Source organism: Salarias fasciatus, chromosome 18 (genome assembly GCF_902148845.1).
Source record: "Salarias fasciatus chromosome 18, fSalaFa1.1, whole genome shotgun sequence".
Lineage (NCBI taxonomy): Eukaryota > Metazoa > Chordata > Actinopteri > Blenniiformes > Blenniidae > Salarias > Salarias fasciatus.
Genome location: NC_043762.1, coordinates 22255971 through 22275394, shown reverse-complemented (window position 1 = coordinate 22275394; position 19424 = coordinate 22255971). Strand labels below are relative to the sequence as shown.

Sequence of the window (19424 nt, the reverse complement as noted above, 5' to 3'; positions counted from 1 at the left end):
AGTCTACTGACTTTTGTTGTCATATTTTTGTGTCTGGGAATTTTTTCATAAATTCAGAGAATGAACAACTCCTTCCAAAAAACAAAGCAAAAAAGAAAGATGGATGAAGAAAAGATCTAAAAAGTCTCCTTCCAGCCTGACTGATATCTGCACCATAATCTGGTGTGTGGGAGGGCAGATGGCACGTGTTTGCCAAAGAGCATCTGCACGTGACTCCCAAGTAAATAACGATCATCAGTTTACTTTTGCTGCTGGGCCGTCGACTTCAAAACAGAGGGAGAAACCGGGAGATAAAGAGTTTACTTTGGAATTTTCTTTAATGAGCGGCTCCTCGTGAAACAAAGAGGCCGAGATAGGAAAACCCCCCCGGGCCGGATTCTAATCAGAGCGGCGAGGGCAGAGTGCAGACGATGCATGGCATCTATGGTGGCACGCCGAGCCGCACGTACGCCCGAGTCCCGGCATTCCTGCTGCCGCCCGGCCAACATGTACATGTCAGCAGGCCTGGTGTCAGCGCCGTCCAGACTGTTTACAGATCAGCCTGATACCCCGCTCCTCCTCTCAGCTTCAGACATTACTGGAAATACTGGAGCGCAGCTCTGCAGTTCTGTACACTCATTCAGCCGTGGCCTCTTCGTCACAGCTCATTAAGTGTTTTATATCATGGTTTAAAATGTCTTATTTACGCACAGTGTTGGCCACTACATCCCCGTCACACAGCTATAGCAGAGAGACAGGCAACAACACATGCTCCCTTTCACCTCATGATGAATTTAAGGTCACCAATCGAGAGGAAGCCCAGGCAGGCACAGGTAGAACATGCAAACTCTGCACAGAATGACCCGGCCCGGACTCAAAGCCACCTCTTTCTCGCTGTGAAGCGGCGATAATCATCGTCACTCAGACGCTCCACCGGACCGGATCCAGAGCGTGAGACGACCCCAACCTTTAACATCAGAAACTTTTCTCCTTCTTTTCTCCCGGACTGAGTCCAGCCTCAGGAGTTCTGCCGCTGCTGTTATTTATACTTGCTGAACATGTCTCGGTGTGTTTGCGGTCAACACACACAGACTCAGCCTCACACACTCGCAGCACCAGCATGACTTTCAGCAGCTATCTGGCCCTCATCGGGCCGCCCAGTCACAACAGCCTCCTTATCTGCTTCCTGCATCGTGTCTACAAAGGGCAATGTGCAGCCCGGCCCACGCTGCAGAGACCTGATGCTGAGGGGGGGGGGGGGGGGGGGGGGGGGCAGGAGCAGCTGTTTGCCCCGGTCTGGGAGGAGGAGAGGGGGGAAATGCTGCTGCCTTATCGCTGACTGTAACAGAGCTCAGGTCGGTGGGCACGGAGGAAGCCGGGTCAGTGACGCTCTCAGATCCTTACTGGAATCCACAACAAGAAAACAATGGCGCTCTGACTAATCTCATCTCTGCTGTGACGAGAAAAACAACAGTTCTAGTATGATGAATAGTGAAAAAAACAAGTGAAGTTTCTCTCCCTGAAAGCAGACTCGGCATCTTTTTTCCAGGAAAATATGCAGAACTGTGAGAAATAGTTTTTACTGGGAAAGTCTGCAGTGTGGAAAACATGCCGGGTACGTCTGCATTCAGACGAGCCGTGCTTGCGCTTGGTGCAGAGATGCGAAGACGTCACGTCAGATTAAGAATTACTCACGCCTTTCCACCCGTCCGGATGACGTTGGATCGCGTCTCTGCCGTTCGCTCTGCTCTGCGGTGACAGAGCTGTCTTCATCCTGCCTGTTCAGATGTGGTCTGCTTGATATTTTCTCACTGCGTAGGCCTGGGTTTCTCTTCCCCTGCGCCACTGCCTGTCGCTGCAGTGCATGCTGGTCTCCCACGCACAGGCAGGCCCGGGTTACAGAACAACGCAACTCTGCCTCTCTGGGGTTTAAACGAGGACAGGTATTGATCGGGGCAAAAGACAAGAGTGAGACACGCTGGGAGAACGTGATCTGGTTTCTGTCCCATCGAGCTACAGAGGAAGAAAGAAATGACTGATCTGCAAAGCAAGTTTCTTTTTAAAATCCCAGCCTGGTCTGATGAAAAGATCATATAGGCTTTTGGTGTGTGTGTGTGTTTGCGTGTGTCTGTGTTGTCTTTTGGCCTCAGATTTTTAAAATCCATCATTTAGTGTCACATCTGTTCATCTGCTGTCAGGACATCACTGCTCTGTTTGCATGTATACACACTCCCCAGTGTGTCATCTGTGTGTGTGTGTGTGTGTGTGTGTGTGTGTGTGTGCTCCGCGTCCCCACAGGGCTGTTCCCTTCCCTCCATGTCCACGGCTCCCTGGCTTGGTGCACACTGGCTGAAAAGCCCACAGGACTCAGCAGGAACGTCAGGCCGGAGTAGCGTCCTGAACGCGTCGTGACTAGATGAGAACTGACACACACACAATCATGTTTTCCAACACACACACATCCAGTTTGATGTTTCAAGAGGAAGGATTCCCTGTTTTAAATATCTGTGAGTGTCATTATTCTGGCCTGCAAGGCAAAGCTAAATAACGTTCTTGCATAATAAACCTTCCTGCATGGCTTCTTTTTTTTCCCCTCATGGAAATTTCATGAAAAAAAAAAACATGCTGATTATATTATGAATTTGTTTTGACATTTCACATGCCTTTGCACATTTTGTGAATTATATAACATTCGCCTTGCTTTTTGTGTGTATTCAAAGGCATTCGCACAGAAAGAAAGAAAAAAAAAAATCACCTCAGAGAAAACAACGGCGAATCAGAGACGAGCGCCGCCGCGTCAGATAACCCGGACACATCCTGCCATTGTCCCAATCCTGTAGATTTTGGACTTTTAAAGTGCATCAAACACACACACACACACACACACACACACACACACACACACACACACACACACACACACACACACACACACACACACACACGGGGCCGTAGAGGAAGCTTCCTGTCTGATCTGATGGCTTCCAGAGCCATCATGTTTCTGGAGGTTGCTCCTCTCTGTCTCCATGAGCTCACTTCCTCACTCATCTGTCTCTGCCACACACACACACACACACACACACGCACGCACCGCCTTGCTGCTGGGTCTGGGGGGGAGACGGTTCAGTTTCAGGAGTCTCCTCCACAATAACCAGAGTTGAACATCTGGTTTACGGCCGGGTCAAACATTGATTCAAACATTGATTCAAACATTGATTCAAACATTGATTCCATCTCTGAACTTCACACATGCAGAGTGTTTTCCACTCTGAACACATGACCTCTTGACCCCTCTCTCTCAGCACTGGTCTGCTCACAGCGCCCGTCGTGTCCTCCCAGGTCATTTTCATAGCTCAGTAATGAGAGGCTGTAGAAACGCTGGTGACCAGATGAGTGCAATAAAATCCCTCTCAGGATTTTAAAAAGAAACAAACGTGTGTGTGTCAGAAGCCGAGCTGTGGGAACAGGCTCCGATCTCTCGCCACATACGTGCGTCAGCACTAAAGCTTTTTCATAACCTGAACAGTAAAAATAATCGATAAATCTTCTCGCTGGGTGTCTTTGGAGAAGTCCTTTGTTCTCTGCTGCTGTTGATATTTCTCAGAATGAAATTGTGAAGGGGCATTAACAGCGTCACGCTCCACTGAGCGATGTCTTGCCGATGCCTATCGCTCTGGGTCAAGGTGCTGTCGGCCATGGGAGAGTGAATTCCCCGAGGGCCGGGCGCATAGCGCCGCTATCTCTGCGCTTCCTGTTTACGCTGCCGGCCGGCCGGACCGGCTGGGCGCCCGGCTCCAGCCCGACTCGGATCGCAGCGAGGAGGAGTCAGCGGCGGCACTGCAGGAAACGACCGAAGATCTGTCACTTCTGGCTGTTTTTCCCCTCAGAGCTGCAGAGGTGGAGCGCTGACGCCAGCAGAAACCACATCAGACGACACATGGCAGATCCACCGACGTGTTTATGAGAGCGGCTCTCAGGACTCGCTGTCGAACAGCGAAACTCAGCCGACTGCAGGCCAGTTTGAGGAGCATCACATTTATTTATTCATGCCTATAATTTTGCAATCATGTCGTGCCGTCAGGAAGAAATCTCCAAATTCTCCCTGGCCTGGTTCAACGGGCCAGTGGGCTTGCTGTCAGGCTTCTCCGGAGTTCCACAATAATCCGTTTGAATCAGGTGAGATGAAGCACAGAAATGCAAAACAGGGCAGCTGAATTCATTTTTAATTCCAGGGTTACCATCAGCTCCTCCCCTGGAAGCTGCGGTGGATGGGATAGGATGTGTTTGCGGTGACCGACTGAGTTATCTGTATATGCATCTATTCTTTTCCTTCCAGATAATCTCTTTGCTGCTCGGCCATTCCTGGAAAGGCTGGCATGACCCAGAAGATTAGAAACCCTGATGTTTGGAAACACTGATTTAAATCAGAAGAGCGTCCTGTAAAGGCAGAAGTAGAGGTGGATTTTCTAGATTTGTCTTCATGAGGTGTTTCAGCTGCTTCCCAGGGAAAAATGTAATGTTATCTCACTAATCGAATGCAGACTCAGACAGGAGGACTCCGTTGTACATGCCCATTTTAATGATCGATAGAAAACATTTTCTGAGCACAACAAACACCGTTTTACAATATATTGTGAGGAAAACACTGAAAAAATACATTTGAAACAATGCTATATATTTCAGCAAATATCCTTACAGCTGTACAATGACCCGTCACCGTACACCGGCCTCGGCCGTCAGAATCCAACAGGAGGAATGCTGCAGCCACCGCCGCCGCCGCTCCTGGGAGGCGTCCGCTGTATGAACATCTCCAGCTGAACTCTCAAACCAAACGGCAACAGACTGTCACAACTGGCTTTGCATAAACTCCGACAGCAGAAAACCTGGCTGAGTACAGACGAGCCGTCAGACGAGTTCAGTCAGGCGGACCGGCGGTCCGGCGGCGCAGATAAATAATAATACCAAATATACAAGAACATCGTCAGTCGGTATCAGATACAAGTGAAAGGTAATAAATATACTGTTACAAACAGCTTCAGGGGTCAGCACAACACAGGCGGGCGCGACACGATTGTGCGACGTTGTTACCAGACACACTCCACTCACACACACACACACACACTCTCTCACACACTCACACGGGCATCAGTCACACCATACAAACGTTGTACCGCGGCGGTAGTGTTGGGCAGATCAGCGACCAGCTGCAGAACTGCCCACGTCAAAGTGCTGCGACCGAATCTACACAATCCACCGACTCCTCACGCAGACGGGCGTCTCTCCGAAGCGTGCACGCCGTCTTTCAGTCGCTCAGAATCTGGAAGGGTTGGCGGCTGGAGCGCGCTCACCGGAATGGAATGCCGCTCGCCGCAGCAGGTGTGTGCGCTGCACGGCGGCGAAACGGGGAAGTCACAGGGCGGAAACGGGTTTTCCGGCCCGTGACGAAAGCAGGGACTTTTATCCTCGATCTGTGTTAAACAGGCGGCTTCATGAGCCGCGATTTTCCCGTCGGGAGAGGCGAGGAACCGATCCCTCCCCCTCCAGAGACTCCTGGGCCCTGTGGCGACGCCAGGAGTTCAGCAACCAGCTTCCCAAACTAGATCTTTGGAGGTTTTTACGTTTTTGGGTTGAAAGCTACAGAAAGCTCGTCTATCCATCGGAATCGGACGTTATTCGGCCGTGATGATTTGGACTTGTCGGATAAAATCATTTGGTTCCGTGTGTTTCTCATTATGTGTTCCATGAACGCCGCTCCGCTCTGACAGTCTGCCACAAAGTGCAAATCGTGCTGGGAAGTCTACTGATTTTTTTTTTTTTTTTAGGAATACATCCACTGTGGTGAGAGCGAAGCGTGTCGTATTGCAGGAAGGTCAGGAAGACGGTGTGACAAAGTCTGTTTCTGTGTAAATCTAACACGCTCTACAGCTACATCGATGTGTTCAATAAATAGGAAAAAAAAAAACATTTACAAAAAGACACAATCGTAAAAAAGAAGAAAAAAAAAAGGCACACTACTAAAGTCTTGAGTATTAAAACCACTGGGTTACAGTGAGCCAGCGGTTGTCCACCAGCGGACCAGGCGCTGTCCAGTCTGGAAAAAACAAAATCAACACAAATAACCCAAAAGGACCGATTAGAAAACAAACAAAAAAAAAAAAGTAGATCCTGAAGTGCAAGTTTGTATTTTCCGTGTCTCAGAACATGAATTCAGACGTCCCACTTCACACTCTGGAGGACGCCACACTCCGTCCCTCTTTGAGAGGCTGGACTCTCCGCCCACCCGGAGGGGCTCAAAAACAACCTGCTGCAGGGTCTCCAGGCCGCGGAACCCCAGCGGAACCCCAGCGGAACCCCAGCGGAACCCCAACGGAACCCCAGCGTCAGTCCGGCCCCGGCGGCCAGGCGGCTCCGGGGAGCCAGGCTGCAGGATTGCTCCACTGCAATAAAATTCAATCAGCGAAAAAAACCGCCGTGTTTCCGGCAGCGGGACGAGTTCGGCTATGTCTCTGCCGCGGAGACGTCGTCCAGCGCGTCCCGATCGGACGGGAGATCTCCCAGGCTCATCGGGTCACGCCCGTCGGTCGAATCCGTGTCCATCGGGCCGCCGCCTCCGTCCTGCTCGTCCAGCGTCAGCTCGAACTGGAACTTGGTGGCGCCCGGCCGGTCCTCCGCCTCGCCGGGGCCTCCTTCTCCGTCGCTGGTGTAGAAAGGCGGCGAGGGGCTCTGAGGGATCATGCTTTGGTACCAGTTCCTGTTGTCCTCCAGGGTGTCCAGGATGTCCTGCGCGTCCGGATGCACCAGGTCCGCCCACGTCTCCCACAGAGGGTGGACGATGTAGTCGATGAAGCCGACCTGGAGAAGACAGAGACGGCGTCAGAGGGACAGACGAGGGACCTCAGCGCGCCGGAGCTCCCGGTCTTCATGTTCTACCTGAGTCCTCTCCACCGACGCTGTGTGCTTGTCGCACATGGGGCTGATCTCCATCCCCCTCTCCCGCTCCCGGTCGCCCTGCTGGAAGAACTCGTCCATGATGCGGTCGGTCCACTGCCGGTACAGGTCCAGGGGTTTGGTGGGGTTGCTCAGGTCCGCACAGTGAACCATGTTCCGCAGGACCTGCAGACGGATGGGCGGGTTTAGCTCCGGTTCCTCGCCGTGGCGTCGCTGGGGAGCCAGTAAAGCGCCGGTGGCGCTCCTACCTGCATCCGGTCGGTGTAGTTGTCCAGCAGCAGGACGCCGGAGCTGGTCACCTTCTTGGTTTCCACCATGGTCTTCAGATCCGCCAGCAGACTCATGTGTTTGGACATGTCTGTCGCTAAAACCTGGAGCACATAAGGACAAAAACACATGATGTAATAAACCTTTTCTGAACGCCAGACCGGGCCTGGTCTCCGGACGCCCCCTCACCATGTCGATGACCATCCTGCGCAGCGTCTGCTTCTGCTTCTTGCTGAGGTTCTGGAAGATGTCGCAGTTGTCTTCCTGCAGCAGTTTGAAGCCGACGGCCAGGTGGTGATTCTCCAGCACCGACTCGTCGTTGTACATCAGAGCCAGCTCCGAGTCTAAACGCAAGCCAGGAAGGGAAAAAAAAAAAAAAAACAAGACGGGAGGCGCCAAATCAAATCGGCCGTCTCTCACGCACAACGCAGCGCTGCTCCAGTATTTCTACCCGCCGGGTAAAGCGTGAACTACAGGAGTGTGTGTGGCTGAGCTGCGACTCACTGGTGTTGATGAGGAACTGATTGGACACTCCGGGGTGGTCCACGTCGTGAATGGCTGCGGCAAAGATGGCTGCGAGGATCTCCAGGTCGGTGAAGACGGCCTGCATGGAGAGGGGGAGGCGGCGAGTCGGTGAAGCTGCCATACAAGGTAAAGTATGTGAGACCGGTCTGGAGCCGGTCCCGTCAAGTGTCACGCCACGTCGGTCACTTCAGCCAATCCTCAAAATAAACAGCCTCGGGGCGGCGGCGGCCCGGCCACGCCCACATTCAAATCCGCTGACCTGGATTCAGACGATCCGGGCGTTTGCGGCTGTATGCTAATGAGCCGGGACTTTCCGTCACGAGAGACGGACTGGAGCATTACGGTGGAAACGTCAACACGGACGGGATGTCGGGAACTTACGTCCAGCGCTGGCGTGGACAGGAGGGTGTGCGTGGACTGGGCCACGTCGGCGGCGTGCAGGCTGTTGTGGTACGCCACGTCGGAGTGGTAGTGGCCCTCCAGGGTCAGCATGAAGGTCACAAAGCTGTCCGTGGGAATCTTGAACGTCCTCATGAGGTCTCGCTCCTGCACGAGACGCAGACGGGAAGACAGTCTGTCAGCAACCAGAAGCGTCTCTTCACTGAGGACGCTACGGAGCAGCTGATGTCCGACTTCAGACGCCATTTTCAAGACATAGTTGTGAAACTGTGACTCATTCACTGAAGAAAATCCACATTTAGCTTAAAAGCCAAGATGATTCACAGCTCGGATCAGTCCCAGCTCCTAAAGGTCCTGAAGAACCTGCTGTCCACACGGTCACGCAGTCTCAGGCTCGATCTGTCCAAACTCTGGACACGGACGGCGGCGGCGCGGCGGACTGACCTGGAAGATGGTGTACATGATGCAGGTGAGCGGCCTGTTGTGAGAATGCTCGGCCACTCTGAAGATGTTCAGTCCCCATTTGTTGATGTCCTCCAGATCCTGGAAGAGAGGATTAGGACCGCCGGGTCACATGACATGATTCTCGTCTGGATTCTTCCAGCTGTCAGCTGTTCCGTCTCTTCGTCTCTCACCTTGGACAGCAGCTCCTCCTGGTCCGTCTTCACCCCGAAGCGATTGCCACCGCTTCCAGAGAGGCTGGAGGTGTGGCTGACCTTTCTGACCCCGCTGATCTGTGTCATCATCCCAGCCGGCGCCGGTGGCGGCGGCTGCTGCTGCTGCTGCCTCCTCTTCCTCTCTCTGGACTTTGGCACGGGACACGGAAGCTCCAACTCATTCTGCTTGTCTGAAAAAATCAAAATGAGGGACATGAAAAGAAGACCGGTCAGAAAAAAAAAAAGAAAAAGAGTGTCTTCGCGAAGGAGGGGAGCGTCGACCTCCAACGCCTGAATAACAACACGATGAAGTTGCTGACGGCCCTCTAACGAGGATCAACAATCCAGGGACGGCAGCGTCAGGAAAGTGAAATAAATGTGGGGAGAACATTAACGCCATGTCCTGATGGGCCGGGCGTCCCTGACGCTGAGACATGTGGGACTGAGCCGCTCTCTGAAGCTGGCAGAGCGCGGGCGTTTCCAGTGACGAATGAGCCCAACGACAGCTTCACACATGATCTGCAGCTGACTGCGTTTGACAGAGCAAGGCTTCCTCGCTTTGTATCTGTGCACCGCAATGAGAGCAAAAACCCCATTCTCAAAAAATCAGAGGGAAAGGATCTCTCTCTACCCGGCAGGTGCAACAAAACCACCGATCTCCAAGACTTCAAGAGCTGAGCCATGATTCCAAACCACCGGAGCAGCTCCTTCAGACCGGAGTCGCTTCTATTGTTCATATTGCGAGCGTGCACGCTGCGACGCCCTGCTCCTGATAACACCTCCTGCTGTGTTGATGCGAGGCGGGGAGGTCTGGGTGTGTGCTGGAGGGGAGCTGGAGAACCTGAGGGGCGGACCGGCCGGCCGGTAGCAGGGGGGAGAGCCGTCCGGCCGGCTGGCTGCGAGTCACGACATGCCGGCAGGCTTTAAAAAAACCAAACTGCCGTCCTGCAGATGAATAATGCAGCCGCTGTCTGGACCTGGTGGCTCTGCATGCAGCACCCCGCCTCCTCTCTGCCCTCCGAGCTCCGGATCTCTCCAGAGGGAAGTCTTCCCCTCCCCCTCCCCCTCCCTCCTCGTATCTCTGCAGTCGGGATGAGGGGACTCTCTGTCTCCCTCCTTCAGACCAGATCAGACTGGTTTGAGAGCGGCGGTGCGGACCGACTGCCGGCGTCTCCACCGTGCCTCGGATCGCCTACAGCCTCCGCCGCCGGCAGGAAGCGGCGTTCTTATAGGAATATCGGCTCCCTGGAGTCCCTCTCTGCAGGAATGCCAGAGGCACAGCGTGCGACCGAGCGGCTCCTGTGATTGGTGCGTGAAGAGGCACTGCGGCGCTCACCCAGGAAGGTGCTGGAGATGTACTCTGACACCTGGTTGCCCGAGCGACTCATCTCGGACAGGTGGCTGAGCTCCCGGTTCAGCATCCTCTTGAACTGAAAGCAGACAGGAGAAAATATGGATTTGGTTAAATGATTTGTAGAAAGAGAGGCACAGCCAGTGATTTCACTGTTGTTTCCAAGTAAAGAAATTAGGGATTAACGGGTATTTTCCACTGGAACACGTCCCATGGGAACATGAGCTCAGCTTTTCTTTTCTTTTTCTTTTTTTTTTTTTTTAAATGCGCCATGTAAGGTCTGCGTTCGTCTTCTGGTTTCTGGTTTGAATCCGCCTCTAAGGTTCTCGACTGCTGAGCATTTTATCAAACAGAATATTGTGTATCTAAACAGAATATTTTGTTCTGGCCATAATGCACCAATTTTCCACCGAAACAAAATGTTCTGGTTTTGTCAACCTTTGCAGCCGCGGACGCGCTGACGGCAGATCCAGTCACATAAACAAACACGGCAAGAAAATGATTCCAAATCACAAATGAACACATTAAAATAGGTGAATCGGAGGCAATTATCCGGTTCCGGCTAATTGATGCAAAAACAGACACAAAGCACTCCGTCCCATCAGCGTCTTCCTGGACACACCTTGATGTACCCCCAGGACACGGAGAACAGGTAGTTGGCCTCGGGCATGGTGCTGAGCTGTGCCGAGCCCCTGGCGCTCCCCAGCAGAAGCAGTGAGTGCTCCTCTCTGAGTGGACCCCAAGGCTGAGCTCAGCCCCGCAGCCTGGACCTCCGGGCGCCGCCGGGCCGCCGCGTCCCCGGGAAGCCGCGGCGGACGCCTCTGCAGGGGGGCAGCGGCGGACCCCTACATGCCCGGCCACAGGCGCCTCCTTCTCGCATCGTCCATCGTCCTCGGGGAAGCGAAAGCCCCTGGCGCCGGTGATGGAATCCCCCTGAACGCGATCAATATTTCCTTTCCTCGTCTCCGTTTTTCGCCTCTCTAAACCTCCGTCTCGTCCCGCCACGATCCGAGTCCGGTCCAGTAACGAGCGGAGGGGGGGAGGGAGGGGAAACCCAGCCTGCCGGAGCCCGCACCGAGCGAGGCAGGAAGGCTGCACGACGGAGGGAGAACAGGAAAAGAAGGACGGGAAGAGGCAGAGAGGAGGGGGGGTCTCTCTCTCTCTCTCTCTCTCGCTCTGCCTCCCACCTTCCTGAAAAATGGAGCCGTGCACAGCACTGCAGAGAGCCGGAGCGGGGAGAATCCCCCACATCTCCCTTTCTCTGCCTCGCTTCTTCACCCCCCCCTCCTCACGCCACCCCAACCCAGTCCTCCCCCCCTCGTCTGCCCCCCCCCCCCCCCCCCCCCCCCCCCCCCTTCTGCTCAGCAATGCAGAACAGATGCGATGTAAACTGCGCAATGTGAGGCTTCAAAGCACTCCGGTGTTTATCATTCCAGCGAGGAGACGAGATAATTCATCAGATTTTCAAAAACAGGAATGTGAGATTATGTGCATCTAAAATCTAAACTCCTGTTTCGGCTCAGAAAATCTGCACGATCGCTTCTCCCCGGCAGATTCTTCGGTCTCACTGCAGCAGATTTCTGCACAGAAGACTCAAACGAGGGACGACGGATGGCGTCGAGACCAGACTCCTCTTCAGTCTGCATCCCACCGGCGTGCCGCCAATTGCACTGCAACCTGGACGCCATGGCAACAGAGTCACATGGCCCCCTCCGGCGTTCTCACGGAGGTCCCCGCTCCGCGCACGTCGCTTCGCACCGCACGTGCAGGCGTAGGGGCGTGCGGCACAGACACAACAGGACCAGACAACGCCACACCAAGGGGAGTCGGATTATCTGAGCGGTGCAATCAGATTCTACAAAGGAGAGAAAAACCAGCCGTTCTTCCTTCTGCTTGGAGTGTTTTGATTCCAACCATGTGGGCTTTTCCCTCCACTCGGACTCACAGGCCTCACAGCTGTCTAGAAGCTGTCAGGCAGACGGCTAACGCCTGTGTGAGTCTGAACACCGCTTTCAAAGCGCTGGCTGCACCGAAAACCCCGAGAGCCAGAGGCAGGCCATAAAAATCAAAGCGAGCTCGTGAGGACGAAAAAAAAAAAAAAAAAAGAGAGGTGCCTGGAATCAGCCGCTCTGTTCAGTTCAAAGGGAAGAAGTAATTGATTCTTTAAAGCACAACGGAACAGAAGGATTCTCAGAGACTTCTAGGAAACAAAGCAGGCGCAGAGCGGCACGTCAGTCAAGCAGGGTCAAGCAGTTCGGCGGAAACACACACACTCACACACTCTCACGGCAGGGCGACAGGTCCGTGAGTGTGTTCAGAGCAGATTACTCAACGCGTGGCGCAAAACTCATACATCCTCTTCAGGTTCGCGGCGCTCGCTCGTTCAGGACCGTCCCTGTTACATAAACTCCAGAGAAGCAGCGGTTTCCTCTCAGAAGATGAGAACTTCTCACCAAACTCAAGTTTTGATAATCAAGCCGTACAAATCTGAGTCACTGCCTCACTAAAATGGAAAACAGTAAGTTAACAAAATAAATAAAAATGGGTTTAAAACATTTAAACCAATTATGGACTTCAGCTTAAGAAAAAAAAAAAAAAAAAAAAAAAACCTTCCACTTTAAATCGAATCTGTTTTTTTACTAAATGACAGAGTTTAATATCAGAAGTCAGTTAAATTTTAGAATGTAGGTTAACTCACCATTTTCCAACTTGTAATCTCAAAGTTTTTCCCCTGCTTTTCAGAGCAACATAGTCCCATTGTCACGTAGGAAAACTAAACTCGGTGCAAAAGAAATCCAGTAGAAACGTCTGAGCGATAACTCTCTTCCTCTCTCTATTCTGCTTTCTGAAGTGGCGTCAGGCAGGAAACGTGAAGTGATAGAGCTTCTTGACTGACTGGCCTCCACAGTCGAACCAGGAGCTCTGTGGCTCCGCCCCCCAGCCCCGCCCACTTCCCCCTCTTGACTCCATAGAGTGATTCACTGAAGTCATTTACTGGCAGACGTCCGGCCCCGGGCACCGGGCCATCAGCATACCTGAGCTCGTCACTGAAAAAGCCCCAGAAGGCGAGTTGATGACGCGGCGTGCGGATCGTCCATCATGATTCACGGATCTTATGAGGAAAGGACTTTGATAGCGTTTTATCTTGAAACTTTGTCGGCGTGGATGACAGAGTGGTGACAGCAAACAAACCACTTAAAATCATAATGTAACGGCAGAAACACCCGGAGTGAGGCAATGCCCTCCGGCCGGCGTTCACTGTGGAAACACTCGGAGGAAAGTTTCTGCAGTTTAGTAACAGAGTAAAGAAACTTCCACTGAATCGGCTTCCTAATGAAAACATGTTGAATATTTGCACTCCTCTCATTCTGCCCCGTTTTCCATGATGAATGAACAGAAGATTACAGAGGTACGACTTTTAATTACAATTAGGCTCTATATAATCGCCGCCGCTCCTCGCCACTCTTCCAGTCAGACGGAATCACGGCTCTGTAATTTAACGTCCATTACCCTGCTCACCGCTTCGGGCCCACCGCTACATCTGTTTCAATAATCTGGTCATTCTTTCCCCTCTGCAGACGGCGGGGCTTCAAAGTTGAAGTGACCACACATGAGCTAAAGTTTCCTCCCGGCTGGCGCTCTGCTCGGGGTCCCGCTCGCACGCAGAGCTCTCAACTCCTCTAACTGGACTCAGATGGCGGTGTTTGTCCAAGGCCGGCAGCGGCAGCGGCGTGGAAGCGCGGCGAGGATAATGACAGGGAGGCTGAGGGGTCTGAGGCCAGTGGTCAGCAGGGTGTGTGGTCCACTGTCCCCGGACACACCTGCGCCCCTGGACACTGAGAGGAGACACCCGGGTTCCACTGCGGGTTTAATTACAACTTCTGGCTCGGTTCTTTGTCAGAAGTCACGGCGAATTGAGGCGAAGGCCTCGCCAGTGACGCAACTCAAGAGTGTGAATACTGCTGCACAACAACGCAACAGTCCAGCACACTGATGAAACCAACGGCAACGTCATCAGCTGTCGAAATCAGCAGCAGTCAACAAGGCTCCAGGGTCGTATCTGCGTCCCTGACTGAGGCCCGACTCTCCGGGTCCTCATTGTCCGGCCGGTCTGAGTGACGTAGGATCCCGTAAAACCTCAACCCGGCCGCCGGGGGGTGGGCAGGAAATGAAGAGACAGGAAGCTGGCGTTACGGTCACAGTCACCCATCATGGCCTGACAACACCCGACCCCAGACGCTGCCGTGCAGTCTCCTCCGTCTGACAGGAAGGGGAGAAATAATACGCAGCCAACAGTAACTTGGTGGAGTTCCGAGCAAATAAAAACACACAAAGAAACCTCGTGTGCATCAGAGCAACTGGACGTCCTCGGCTGTCAAAGCGGCACAAGAAACACAGTTTTTATCTGAATTTCGACAAAATTAATTAAAACATTTATCAAAGATTCCTTCAATCTTCAAACAAGCCAAACTGCAATAAAAGCCGATGACAAATGCATCTGTGTAAAGTGAAATCGGCCTTCAGACACTGGTCCTGCTGCACAGCGGCGTCAGGCAGGGAGAAAAGAGCCGCGCAGCTTTTTCTATAGATCACTTCCTTCTCAAGGACAAAAGAAATGACTCAGTCCTGCTAAAAAACAAGAGAGTTCTTCATAATCCACAGATGTAAAAAATGAAACTGACAGCTCACACTCCACCAGACAACACCTGTTTTGCAACTTTGCAAGTACGTCAATGTGGCAAAAGTCAATTTGCATTTTTTATTCACTGAGCAAACGGACGGCCGGGCTGCAGCGCAGAGCGCCAACTGAGTCGCGTCTTCCCGAAGAGCCTTTAAAAAGCTGCTAAAGACACGATCATGGTTTTATTTTGAATGAAACGGCTGCTGGATGGAGGATGAACCCCTCAGACGTTTGATCTCTGATCTGGACGTGTTTGGATGTGGGTTTGGCAGACCTGGCCAGACGGCGGCCGTGTCGGTGGGAGGTCTGCTCGTGGTGGTTTCTGCAGAGGCTGCAGCAGACAGGCGCTCATTATGAGAAACCGTCACGAGTCTCAGCAATTAAAAGCGTTTGAGGAAGGCGAAACGCAGATGTGAGAAGTTTGAAATTGCCAGTTTGGAACAGTTTCATCTTCCTGAAACGGATCATTAAGAATCTGCTGGAGTAGATTTAGACCCGTTTACCGAGTAGAACCTCAGACGAAATGCGCCTTTTTGCCCTCCAGACGCCGTCCGGGCTCAGAACCTGTTCCAGGTTTAAAGACACGGCTGCAAAAAAAAAAGAGAAAAGTGGTCCTACCTTGTTGGAGGCCATGTCGCTGACGGACCGGTAGGTCTGGATGGTCTCCAGCTGGTCCAGACACCAGTCCAGCTCCTCCATAGTTTCCATTGCCAGTTTCTGGTAGGACTCATCTGCCAACAGACACATGGACACGTACTCAGGCCCCAGAGGGTCCATGTCCCCGGCCGAGCCTCCGGACAGCATGCGCGGCGGGACGAGGGTCCCCGGGTGGACGGGTCGTATGGGGGGCTGGCACGCCGGAAGCCCGGGAGACGCAGGGGACGAGGGGGAGGGGCGCACACACAGCTCCTTCATGTCCCGACGCTCCAGCTCCGGCGCCTCCGAGAGTTTGAGAAAAGTCGTCTTCTCAAACGGAGGCCGGAGCTGCAGGCGGCCCGCTCTCCTCTCTGGAGCCTCCTGCTCTGCAGACCCGGCTTCCCTCGCTCTGCTGCGCTCTGAGAGCCTCCTCCCACTTCCCCCCTCCCCCTCCCCCCTCCCAGTCTCGCTCTTACTAACTTCCCCCTCTCAGTAACCCGGCGGTCTGCTGCCTCCTGCTGTCGATGCGTCTGTGACCCCACGACCCCGTCCTGCTCTGCCTGAAGCTCACCGTACGGCACAGAAAACCGCCGGCTTCACCACTTCATTCACCTCGTTGTGTTTTTGCATCTCAGGGACTTTCAGTCGCTTAATGACACGGAGGAGACGAGAAGATGAAGAAGAAGAAAGAAATGAGACGCCGATGCTGCTGCAGAGTCGACAGCGCTCGCTCTCCATCACTTCCTTTCTAAAACACACAAACCACTTCAAACTGGGAGCAGCACACACACCGCCACGCTTCACACACCGGCTGCCTCGCCTCCGGCCCTCTGAGGGAGGAAAAAAACAACATATCAAACACCAAACTCTGTGTTTGCACAAGAAGCAACACGAGAGACAAACTCTGACTCCCTGGACCGGGGGAGGCCCGGCCAGGGCTGCACCGGCCGCCAAAGAAACCAAAGCACTTCCTGTTTGGCCCCGAGCGGCCACAAAACACGGAGCGGAGCAACAGAGCGGAGGAGTGACTGCTGAGGACGAGCCTCACTGTCGGAGTGGAGACGTCTTTTCTTAGAAAGTATGAATCACATGTAGTAGGCCAGGAGGTTTGGAGGGAAAAGGGCGGTTTATAAGAAACACACCGAGACGATCAGACACCAGGAAACTAAACCCAACGCCATCGTAATCTGATGTGCTGGGAGGAGGGAAGGAGGGAAGATTCAACACATCTCTGCCGGCGGGGAGCGAACGCCAAACGCATCTGGATCTCCCCACCTCCCCTTTTTTTGATGGAGAAGGCTGATTCCTACTTCACAGGGCTTCACACATGGAAGAGATTTAGGCCATGTGCTGCACACCAGGACAGCCAGCGCCGCTCGCCAGTCTACGTCAATATAGAGGATCAAAGCACTTCAAAGCACGGCGATGGCGCACAGACTCTGAACCGCCGGCGTCCAACAAAGAACCTCAACGAAACCTCAGACAATATCGAGCGGCTGAGAAACCTTCCACTGCCTAAAAGTATCAGAACAATCACTTTCTGGAGTTACAAAAGAACGTACAGCTTGAGCCGTGTGATAGAACTCATGTTATGCCAGCATCAGCCTCGGTCCTCCACTTCCAACCCCTGGCTACAATATTCAAATGAACGCCAAGTTCTGTGGTCCAAACCACTCACTGGGATCTCACTGGCACCAGAACCGAGCAGAAGTCACCGACACAGGGCGGAAACCACAGCATCAAAGCGGCCTGAGCAGAGGGCAGCGAGCTGCTGACACCAGGTCTGGTCCGCAGGGGAGGGGGCGCCGCCAACAAGGTGCGACCACATCCTGCCCCCGGGCCTCGCTTTGCGGGCATAAAGAGACATTAGACATTTTAGAAAGGGCAGCTGAGGAACCTGAAAGGCCTGGAACGTCTGGCGTGCGATGCACGAGCCGGATTCAGGTCGATTCAGAAGCCGGCGGCTGGAACGCCGACACGGTCCAGGACGACGGGGAAACGGCGGATGTAGACCTGCAGAACTAAAGCTAACTGGCTTTGGACCGTGGCCTTAAAACACACGGTTACAGCAAGACTGCAGAAAGGGGGGAAAAAAATCCAGCAAAAACCAAGAATCACTGGGTGTGTTTCCGTGAAAACAAACTTTATAGAGAAGCTGAAACCAGGCTTCACTGACCGTCGTGTTTTAATGGTCACACACACACACGCACACGCACACACACACACGGCTGATCAGAAATACGGCCTGATCCCACAATGTCACCAGTCAAGGTGGCGTGACGCACTTTCAGTCTGAAAAACCTTCCAGACGGAGTGTGAGGTACTTTTCCAGTCCGTTTTTTTTTCCTTTTTCTCAGTGAACCTCTCTCCCTCTCTCTCTCTCTCCCTCTCTCTCTCTCTCTGTAAGTTCTAATGCTTTGGCCATATGCTGGAGGCAGCCAAGAGGACAACAGGCCTCAGTGTGCAGACAGACCCCCCCCCCCCCCCCCAACCACCACCCCCACCCCCACCCCGTCTCTATCTCTCTCGACCGTCGGGCCACAGACCAGCTTCTGTAGGAGCCATCGCTGCACCAACACCCCGGCCGGACTCGAACCCTCCCTGCCGCCTCACACTGGCCCTCTCTGTTCCCAGGCCGCCACCAGGAACCCCTTCCTCTCACCGCCTCGTCTCCCGAAGTAAATCTACAGCCAGCGACGCGTTAGGCATTGAGAGCGTTTTTCTAAACCGGCTTTAAGGAAACTCTAGTAAATTTTTATTAAAAGATGTTTCTTCCAAGAAACGCACTTGAGTGTTACGAGAGCTCAGTATAAAGAGCAGAAACATTCAGACTATTGTATTCATAGAAATGGTGTCAATTTAAAACCACAAGTACAATAATAGAAAAGTAGGTCTGCTCTCCTCTGGGATGAGTTTCAATCAGCGTATTTAGTAAACGCCGACAGATTCCTCCTTTGTGAGCAGTTTTTCAGGTCTGATGTGGAGCTGAGGCTTTCATGAAGTGTTTGTGTTTTACTGGTTTGGCTGATGAAGTGGGTGAATAACGGCGGAGTAATGAGTGAGTGAGGGTCGCTGAGAGCCTGAGTCACTCCCGACAGCTGAGAGGAAACTCCTCCGAGCGGTCTGGACGGACGCAGAGCGCGGGGGGGGGCGGCCAGTGATTCACCTGCGATTCACCTCCAATCTACGTCAAGTTATTCATCAGCCGACCGAGAGGAGGAAACAGGAGACGGGAAAGCAGGGACAAAACTGCTCAAGTCCAGCGAATGCGTCTCTGCTTATGAAGCAACACGAGGGAGCCAACTGGACATGATGGTGAAAGACGAGAAGCACAATGCAGAAAAGACATGATGAGATAAACTATAGTTTAATCATTCATTGATTTGTAAAAGTGATAAAAGTAAAAAAAAAAAAAATGGCTTCAAATGATGGCAGAAATAAATGCTTCCTTTGTATTTTAACTTCTCTTGATGCACCAGGAGCTACGGCTGGATCTGCTTCACTGATTTACCGTCACATGATTTGTTTTCATTGAGAGCGCACTGTTGCTCAGAGACATGCCGTCAAAACAGAACCGCAACCAGGACAGACGCTTCCTTATTTGCATATTTCTATAATATTAAAGAATAACCAAGAAATCAAGCATGTGGTACTATTGCCATGAGAAAGGCTGCTATGTGAGGAGTGTTTTCTCTCTTCAGTAAACCATTGTTGCATCTGTGGCACAATGGACTTTTCCTGTAAACCCAACCCCGAAACCTGTCTCCCTATTGTATCCGTCCCTCTTAAAACCCTCGCTGATTACATCTCTTCAAGGTTTACAACTGGGTTATAATCACATCAGTCATCAAAACAAAAGCCGTCTCACTCTCTCACACACACACACACACACACACACACACACACACACACGGCTCCTCCGGGCCTGTTTGACAGCTCGCGCTGGCAGGCTGCCGGCGGAGGGCCGGGCCCCGGGGAGCTT

General features: G+C 52.8%; 1 protein-coding gene across 2 annotated transcripts in view; it reads right to left on the bottom strand.

Annotated features, from left to right (window-relative positions):
- Positions 1–4536: 4536 nt before the first annotated feature.
- Positions 4537–19424, bottom strand: part of LOC115405332 (cAMP-specific 3',5'-cyclic phosphodiesterase 4B-like) — a 33257-nt gene continuing 18369 nt past the window's right edge. The window contains exons 7-16 of one of the 2 annotated variants that reach the window (XM_030114892.1): positions 15425–15537; positions 10111–10204; positions 8754–8965; positions 8563–8661; positions 8101–8265; positions 7699–7798; positions 7384–7538; positions 7176–7298; positions 6910–7092; positions 4537–6831 (exon numbers count right to left, since the gene is read on the bottom strand). In XM_030114892.1, coding sequence (XP_029970752.1) covers positions 6478–6831; positions 6910–7092; positions 7176–7298; positions 7384–7538; positions 7699–7798; positions 8101–8265; positions 8563–8661; positions 8754–8965; positions 10111–10204; positions 15425–15537 — 1598 coding nt within the window. In that variant the 3' untranslated portion in view covers positions 4537–6477. The remainder of the gene's footprint in view (positions 6832–6909; positions 7093–7175; positions 7299–7383; positions 7539–7698; positions 7799–8100; positions 8266–8562; positions 8662–8753; positions 8966–10110; positions 10205–15424; positions 15538–19424) is intronic. The other variant, XM_030114893.1, reaches the window with a different exon arrangement.